Source organism: Papilio xuthus, unplaced genomic scaffold, assembly GCF_000836235.2.
Source record: "Papilio xuthus unplaced genomic scaffold, Pxut_1.1 DF827777.1, whole genome shotgun sequence".
Taxonomy (NCBI): domain Eukaryota; kingdom Metazoa; phylum Arthropoda; class Insecta; order Lepidoptera; family Papilionidae; genus Papilio; species Papilio xuthus.
In genome coordinates this window covers 5,721,278-5,731,163 of record NW_013530872.1, presented here as the reverse complement: position 1 = coordinate 5,731,163, position 9,886 = coordinate 5,721,278, and the positions used below count along the sequence as shown (strand labels likewise).

Sequence of the window (9,886 nt, the reverse complement as noted above, 5' to 3'; positions counted from 1 at the left end):
AGAGTTAAATAAGGAAATAACGTTATAATAAACACGTAAAGCAATGTCATCATGTTCGAAGGTTCGCATATCATCGGATTATACTTACGCACTGGTAGACCGGTGCAGGACGTGTCATTACAAATTCGCGACGCCCACTCTGTTAATATTACCACTTGTCTAACTATAATCATTGTATAATAATTCATAACAAGCCTATGTGAAAATTATGACACGTTCACATACACGTAGTTTTTTCGCTATTTAAATATTAAATTTATCAACGCTGACTATACGTCCCCACCGAAGGGCTCGGAGCCTACCCTAAGTTAAGGGTGATTAGGCCATAGTCAACCACGCTGGCCAAGTGCGGGTTGGATGACTTCACACATATCTTTGAATTTCTTCTCAGACATGTGCAAGTTGCATCACGATGTTCTCTTTCACCGTAAGAACGTCGGATAAATATGTAAATCGGAAATCGAAAACCACATTGGTACATGGCGGGATTCGAACCCAGGACCTGCAGATTACAAGTCAAGTGCTTGACCCCTGTGCCGCCGACGCTCTTCACATTCATATTAAATTTATATTTGGTTATTTTATGTGACATGATTAAATAAATACTAATGTTTGCTAGTTAAGTTTCTTTGATACAAAATTTGTATTACTCTTTGATTTACTTTAACCACTCTTCTTCTACTCGGAAAATGATAGATTTCATTCATGCCAGCTATTTAGCCACTATTTCTCATTTCTCTGCTGCTTAAATCACAAATCTAAAAATGTCTTCTGCTTAATAGCATAATAATAGTTTTATAATGCGATTGTTTTTTGTTATATGTGAATTAATTATGATATATGTACTTTTTTGTAATGTTATCAATTTATCACGTAAAAGACCTAACTAGCTACTAAAAGCTCAGGTGGCCGCTCGCTCGTTTCCCACCTAATGATATAAAAAAAAAAGCTGCCAATATATGGTTCCCTAAATGAAATATAATATCTGAGATTAAGATAAGTTAGATTTAATTACTTAAGACAAAAAATGATTGACATTGACGTATGTAATTTAATAATTGTCGATGTTATCCAAAGTTGATTAAGATTGTATTAAATAACATCAAATATAAATCTTCTATTTTATATTAAAAAATCTGTTGGTTAATTTAGTATCGAAAAACAAACTATCGTATTAAAGAAAATAAATTAATATTAAGACTTGAATGTCTCAGAATAATTGTTCGTGTGAAGGAGCCTTAAATTTTATCTTACATAGTAATGCAAAACACGTAACACGCCTGTTCTCTCACGGCGATATCCCGACGATTTATAGTATCAAAATAAAGTTTTTGAATTATAATTATTATAAATAGCAAGTAAATAAATATGTTATTCTATAAAACTCTCAATGACAAAACCCTCCACTTATTTTACCTTGCGTCGGTGGCTTAGAGGTTAAACAAGCAAGTAATCTTCAAGTCCTGGGTTCGAATCTCGCAATGTACCAATATGTTTCGAATAACATATGTACATTTATACGACGTTCTTACGGTGAAAGAAAACATTGTAATGCAACTTATCTGCGAAGAAATATAAAGATGTGTGTGAAGTCAACCAACCCGCACTGGACCAGCGTGGCTAACTATGGCCTAGTCACCCGTAACTTGGAGTCGTCTCTGAGCCCATCAGTGGGGACGTAAAGTGAACTGATGATGATTTAACCTTAAACTAGTTAACACGCCTTTATGTTTCCTCGGTTGTATGTTTTCATGTATTAAAAACTACACAACATCTACTATTAATTACCACGCATTAGTATATTAGTTATTTTTATTATGCCCTGCCCTAACACACTAACACGACACATTTTACAGTATCACGCGATGTCACGTAAAAATAACCTACATAATGTGTTTGTGTTCCATAATATTTGGTCACCATAAATCGTCATACACAGGGGACAGCGGATCGTGTTCACTTTAGATAAAGCTTAGTGTGAATACGAATTTAAAAATGGCAACTTAGTTTAGTTTATGTGGAACAGAGACCTCGTGAGAACATATATTTGATATATTAAGAAAAATCTTACAATGCTCATGGTTTTATCTACCTTAATCAATTAATAATTTATTAATTTTTAAAAACTCTTTTATACATGGACAAAAAATGTTGTTACAACAATTATAGCGTTCACATTATAACATGTGTAACTTGATCCCAGTTTGGAAGAGGGCAAAGACAAGTCTTATGTAGCTGTTTCCGTAAACCTAAACACTCCTTTATAAGCAATAAAACAAAATGCAAATTTTTAAATCGGCTACAAATTGAGCATTTAATTTCTAAATATAAACAGCATTAATTTTTTTACAAAACTAATTACAACATTGCTTAATAATTAGCATGCAAAAACCTTAATCATTGTTATCTCACGGATGTAACAAATTCGATCTAATTAAATTCATACCTGACGTAGCAAAACAAACAAATAACTAGGAAGTCCATTTCTGATTGATTCAATTTTTTTTTCATTCTAATTTAGAAATAAAACAATGGATAAATTAATGGCCAGTCTTAAAAAATTCTAAGAAAGTATGACCATAAAAAATCTAAAGAATGTTTTTAATCTGTACTTAATAACATTAGCTCCAGCGAGTGCACATACTAAATACGTTTTAGAATATTGTAGTTGTGTATAAACAGGGTATTAACACAGTGACCCAAATTCGCGAAGTAAACATAAGGACGCAGTTTCATTAGTCGATAACTCGGTCGTTATACAGCGTGATGCAAAAGATTTCTTGTTTACGCATTTCATGCGAGAACATTTTTCATTAGTCGTTAGCGCCCGCATGCTTTGGGCGATAATCCTCCCTTTTCCTTAATGCTTTTCATTGGACATTAGACATGCGGGGAGACCGCATGCTGAAGATAGTTGGCGACTATTGTAACAGCGCCCTAAGCTAAAATTACTTTATGTTGAATCCAATGTTAAGACCTATTAAAATTTTATCAAGAACTAATCGAGGTTACCGATGCAACACGCGTGTGCAGTGTACAATCAAATATCGTCTAGAGTTTTTGCTTACAACACATTTCTAAAAGGCCGTTAAATGGGTTGAATTACGAATAATTTGAGGGATGAAATTTTGTGCCCCCAATTTTATAAACCTAGATAAATGCCAAATCAAATTTTTACTAACTACTATGCTAACTGTACTCTTTATCTCTCTGGCTTCAGTAGAAATTGACAAGTTGCGCTTTCCTACAATATCATGTTACCGTACGTGAGGGATGACAAAAGTTGTGAGTATTCTCAGTCGGATCATAGGATCAAATTACTAGCACGATGTTATCTTACAAAGCAGTCTTGTCAACCAACGTAATATGATATTGTTAAGTAAGAATTTTTATTAGAACGTGAAAGCATGCCCCTATCCTAGCTTTGTTGACATAATATATGTACTAGCAAGCAGTTTACAACAGGAGGATATAAGTACTTGTTGTGTCTCATTCATGTTTTAGTTAACTACTATTTAATATAAAAATAAATAGATATTAAGATATATTATTAAAATGTAAAAATTATTTTATTTCGTTCTAACATTTTAAAATTCAAGACAATATATTATATAGAGTACTTGTTTCGAAACAAATTTTAAGGTATGAAAACCTAAATAAAAAGTGATGGAACGTTTAAAAGTTATACCAAATAATGTTCAAAGATTTAAGTTATTCTTATATTCCAGTAATATCTTAACTCCAAGCCCTACGTCTCATATAAATAATACGCTCTGAGAATCGCATTACCAAGCGCACTTCAAACGAGATCTCCGATAAAGTCCTGAAGGCACAATGCCTGCATTCAGAGTATGGATGCAGTGAATGGGGGACTTTAATAGGCCCCTACTTAATAACATATCTTAGATAATCAGCTACCTATAAAAGCACATATCTATCGCACAAGTAGCGTACCAGTAAACATATTAATTAAAAAAATAATATACATTCATGTCAATAAAAAAGGGAAATACGAAGGAAGTTTATGTTTCAAGAACATGACAAAAAAACATCGAAACTATTCGATTTTTTTTTGTAAAGTTTAGGTTCTTGAATAAAAACAGATAACTTTTGTCGAATGCTTACAAAGAGTTTAATATCTATCATCAAACTATCGTATCTACCGTTAGGATAACTAAATAAATTAGCAATAACGTTAATCAAAGAACCGGTCGCAAAAAATCAAAAGGTCAACAACCTCGGAATGAATAAATCGACATAACATCGATTTTCTTCATAATTATGTTTGAACAATTACATCACTACGATGTTATTGACCTTTGTATAGATTGATTTATCGAACTTGGACTATCACATTATTAATAACTTTTAACAATTTTAAATTATGACATAACTCAAACATGAATGCAAAAACTGTTAGCACGAATAGGTTTTAATTCTTACCTCGTGTTTATTTATTTATCTTTAATCTCGGGCTTTTCAAAAAATTCAACTCGGTTCTAAATATCTAAATATCCTTAATATACATTTACTATTATAGAACCAGCCTATGTATATACATTACAGTTATTATATATTTACAATTGTTTCAGAATTCCTACAACAAACCTAATAACTCGCGGAAATATTGGCATAGTACTGTGGTATTTTTATCTTATCTTGGATCAATATAAACATAATAGAGACAAAGTTGAAACATGTTATTCATCAATTTTAACATTCAGATGTATTAAAGATTAGTATTTTATAATCTGCGTACAATAAGCGATTGTTGAGCGTGGGAGCGTAGACAAACGCAACTGACCTTCGTTAGAATTCGACCGTTGAATTTACAATTTAAATATCACTTATATCTTTACAATGTCAATAAAGGTGCTACAGATATTTATTACCCTGTATTTATAGAACTGTATATAGAAAGACTTGTAATAAAAATGTCAGCTTCAGCGCAGAATTAAAAAGAAGTAGCCTATAATATACCCGCGTGCATCAGCTCTCCGTCAAAGTCCCGTCAAAATTAGTACAGCCGTTCCGAAGATTCCCTACAACAAATGCGAACTTACGGACAGACAAACTAGAAGATACATTTCGATACACATTCTAATTTTTTTAATAAGTATAGATTGTTGTGCCACATATTTACTTTGATGATAATAATATAATAATAATAATATAATTTTTATTTTAGTTTCGTATTAAAGAATTGTACTAAAGATTTAGTCTGATGAGGTATAAGGTTGCAATTTTAAATTATAACTAAAGTACCAAAAAATCTGGATCTTTATTGGATACTTTAAAGATATCTAAATTCAAGTCCCAAACAATTTTTAGCTGTATCCGCATGCCGAGATTTTTATCAAATACGTAGGTGTTTAAGCACGTAGAGTTGTAAATGCCAACACATTACTTAGGACAACTTTTTGCGTACACAGAAACAATAAAAAAGTTGTAATGTCAATATAGTATTCTTTTTAATTGTAGTCAAATCTTTAGTATCACCCAAATCTACACATATAACAATATTGGAGTGTCTCTATGTAATATCATATTTCTTAGTCATCGTGTCAAACGAATCTGATAACGAAAAATCATGTTTTTGTTTGTATGTCCGCCTCTCTGTCTGTCCGTAAGGATACGTTTGTTTTGGATAATCTTCGGAACGGTTGGAGCGATTTTAACAGGAAGGAAGCTGATGTACGCGGTAATATTGTAGGCTATTTTTTTTAAATTATGCGCAGACGAAGACGGAGACGGGCGCTAGTTGAAAATTAAATTTATAACAGTATTTAATATCAAAATATATACAGAAACAATTTTAAGGAAAGACACTGTTTAATAGATCTACTTCTTTTAGGTTAGGTTAGGTTAGAAAACATGTCGCAATGGATCTCTGTGCACAAACACAAATATATTTGTTGACCGCATGTTCCATATATTCATTAAGCCGTATCCGCTTAAATTAAACATAATTATTACAAACTTTTTGTTTACAACACGTTGTTGGGAAGTTTATGAATTAATTATTAGCAGTACTTTTTATACTCGGTTCATAAATGATGGTACATGTTTTTAACAATACTACAGCCGTCCCTGCTTAGTTTGAAATATATAAATACAATAAGGAAATACATTTTTGTGAATAGAAAACATTTTAGTTACAGAGTGCCATTAGTCTAATGGTTAAGGGTACAGATTTACGATCACGTGGTCGAGACTTCGAATCTCACCATTCGACTATTGTAAACCATATCCTATCACAAACCTATAGCTTACTTGGAATGGTACAAGAAATATTAGTAAATGAACAAAAATCTGCAAATATTTAAAAAGAAGACAATCATATCTCTTTATAACTTTTATTTAGCTTAACACATGAACAAAAACACACCTCTAACATTCTTAAAACAAAGAACAAATACAGATGTAATTTTTTAATAATGCTTGCATTTTATCGACTTCGGAAGGTTTACAATAATCAAACACATTAAACTCGTTTGTTACGAAAAATAACCGATAAAAACTGTTTTAAAACGTATACGCTTTTTTACATCAAATAATTAAAATGTGAATAGAGATTGTTAAATTAAACTTGTTTACTGATAGTGTTATCATTTCAATTTAAACCTTACCTTATAAGTTGCTACTTGTGCTTAGGTATCGCAGTCAGTAACTTGATCATAAGAACATAAGTTAAAATAATTGCATTTCAAACTGCGTTAACAAAGGTAAGTAATAATTTCTGAAATAATAAACATGTCCAGCACTTGAACAAAAAGTCATCATCAGCTCTATATGTATAACATATACGTGTTCCCCCCCGGGACGCGGAGTATGGATAGAGCATTCCTCTCTGGGGAAAAAAAGAGGTGACTGGGTAACAAAAAGTATATTTATCCAATTTTTCCGCCGCATTCCGCCAATACATATATGATTCATTGAAGAAAGAAATTAAATAAACATCCATTGATTTTTTGTTGTCATAACAACTAAAAGCGTAAAATTCGATATTAGACTATTTACACTTTTACCGGAATCACTAGACATTCCTAGTTCCTAATTTCAAGAGAATTTTAAATCACTTTCCTATCGAATTAAGATGTTGTGATCGCATGCAGTGCACGACTGTGGGTGACGGCGCGCATGGAAAACACTCGGATATTTCACTTTCCAATGAATTAAACATTCATCTGATCCACACGAATATTGACCAACATATCCTGTGCAATTAACATATACGTTTATTACGAAAAATGTTATATAATACGGAAAAGCATCCAATATAAATGATAAAAAAGCTTTAATACTGCGAGGCGAATAAAAAATACTATTTAAAAAAAACTGACATAATTATTACTTAGCGTTAGCTATTTTCAATTCGTTGTTTCTTATTGAAGTACGAAAATCTAAATAATCTTGTCTCCATTCAATTAAATTTCTGCTATTTCTGAGGAAAGCAATACTTTCCAATACAACTAACAGAATATTCTAATTATCTTTTCATTATGCACGTTGAAAGAAATCACTGATGCTGTTGCGAATATTCAAACGGATGAAAGCAATTGCTTTCATTTCCACCAGTGTTGGACCACCAGGATTGTTGTGGTTAAAACTATTTCAAAGCTAAAAATATAAATTCAAATAGCAACCTCGACTTTAGAATCGCACATTTAGCACTTTTATTTCTTTTCGAAATTGAAAAAATCCGCAATGGGTTACTTTTAATGAATTCAAATACAAAATTTCTTTTTTAGTTTTTGAAGTAATCATTAATGTAATATAAACATAATTATTTGTATTCTATAGATAGTTTTAAAGAATTTTGTTTCTACAATAACTGATTTTGTTTATACCTGATTTGTCAATAGTGCGTTTAACTCTAACATATGAATATCAAATACCAAAACATAACCATTGAAAATGAACCAATTTTTATCTTGTTGCAGATGAAGCTAAGAAAAATATCTACTTTAGTAATATCGACATTATGCATAATCATTGTCGACGCGACTGTACCTGGGTCATCAAGCTCTAATGAGATAACATACACACAGAAGAGACGAGCACAACCAAACACTGGTGGTGCACTGTACCCACAGGCGACTGACACAAGAGATTTAAAGACATTAAACGGAATATGGAACTTTAGAAAGTCCCCGACAGATCCCGAATACGGATATCGTAATGGCTGGTACGAACAGGATCTAGAAAAGGTATTTTTTTTTTCTTAAATTGTATTTGGAATTAACACGAAAGATGATTAAACATGATGATTATATTGATATCTCCGTTTTGCCAAAGACAACGAAAGGGATGACTATGTTTTGTACAGAAATGTTGGTCTTAGAAACTGACTGTATAGAAAGTAACTACTGGAAGTATGGTAGATTGATATTGGTGAACTAAAAATAAAGTGAAGTGTAATGGGCAGGTGATGAATTTATATTTGAAATTCATTTAATCATTTCTTAAAGTAATCAAAATCAATACTACTTATGCTAAATCAAATGAATCGTAATTTATCTTTATGATTTTCCTTAATATAATTCACCTTTCCTAAACAGTGCTATTTTAACACTCCCGGATTTAAATGTGATGTTTAAATAGTCTGCGGTTTAGTTTTGTTTGTTTTGTACTCATTTATCCAAAGTATTACGTAGATAAAGCTCATTAGTTCTTTAAATATACCTTTTTTCTTCATCGGTCAATAATAAGGTCAAATTGAGGTATAAAGGAAAAAGTTATTGATTTAACAAAGCGAAAATAAAGAAAATATTTATTTAATAAACGATGGGATAAAATATGTCTCGAAAATATATCTTAATCCTCAATAGGCTTTCACATTATGAGACCGTCTTTTGACTAATTCCCACAATTTCGCTCTGTCTGTAACCAATAATTATAGCATAGGATATTTTTACACTTTTCTACATATTCTCTAATCTATATACATAAAAAATTGTTGTTTGTTAGTCTCGCTAAAACTCTAGAACGGCTGAACGGATTTATCTTACCTTGGTCTTGAAATGTTCGTGGAGGTCTAGGGGAGGTTTAAAAGGTGAGAAAAATTCGAATTATTGCCGGAATTAAACCCTAAAAACAGTTCTTTTCTTTTCCCGTATAACAGCTGAATGGAGCTCGCTGAAACTTGACATAGATGCAGAACACAGACTGGAAGAACTAACTAATTATTATGTTTTTTTTAAATACGGTCGGACTTGCGGGCGACAGCTAGTGTAATATAAATTATATATTATATATGACGGCGTCTTAATCCACATGGTACAAAAAATATACCTAAGTGCTTAAAACATTTAGCGATCATCGATCGATCAGTTTATCGTGTCTTTATCCTTATAGAACTTGTAATGCATTTCCAATTCAATTTACCGACATGACGATTGAATGAATTTGCAAAATTATGCTTTAATATATCATAAAAAATATTAAAAGTTTCATCACTCTTAAGTTAATTTCTTTCATCAATATATAAATATAATTATCTCTGTTATTTTCAAATAGAATGAAAGGGATGACAATACAAATGTTACAATACTAGTGATGTGTCGGCAGTGAAAACTATATCTTCCCAACATCACAGTGTCCAATTCTACGTGATGAGCCATTACTTGTCCATTCTCTAAATCTCTTGATTGTCTACACTCATTTCTTTAACAATAAGTAGGCGTTGAATTATACTAATTCAAACTAGCTATATCAAGCATTTTATCAATGTACTTTGAACTACTAAAAGCAAACAAAGACATGGTGATACTACTCTGATAAATCTGCTTGACTATTCATTCTTAATAAAAAAAATCTTTACAACTTTATATTTATGTTACTATCCTGAGGAACTCTCTCAATCCAGAAGCCAATGATATATTGC

At 31.5% G+C, this 9,886-nt stretch overlaps 1 protein-coding gene across 2 annotated transcripts in view; it reads left to right on the top strand.

The window, feature by feature from the left end:
• Positions 1–9,886, top strand: part of LOC106115856 (beta-glucuronidase) — a 29,368-nt gene that overhangs the window by 8,969 nt on the left and 10,513 nt on the right. The window contains exons 1-2 of one of the 2 annotated variants that reach the window (XM_013309448.1): positions 6,658–6,725; positions 7,944–8,210. In XM_013309448.1, the coding sequence (XP_013164902.1) occupies positions 7,944–8,210 (267 nt within the window). In that variant the 5' untranslated portion in view covers positions 6,658–6,725. Of the gene's footprint in view, positions 1–6,657; positions 6,726–7,943; positions 8,211–9,886 lie in introns of those variants that run through there. The other variant, XM_013309447.1, reaches the window with a different exon arrangement.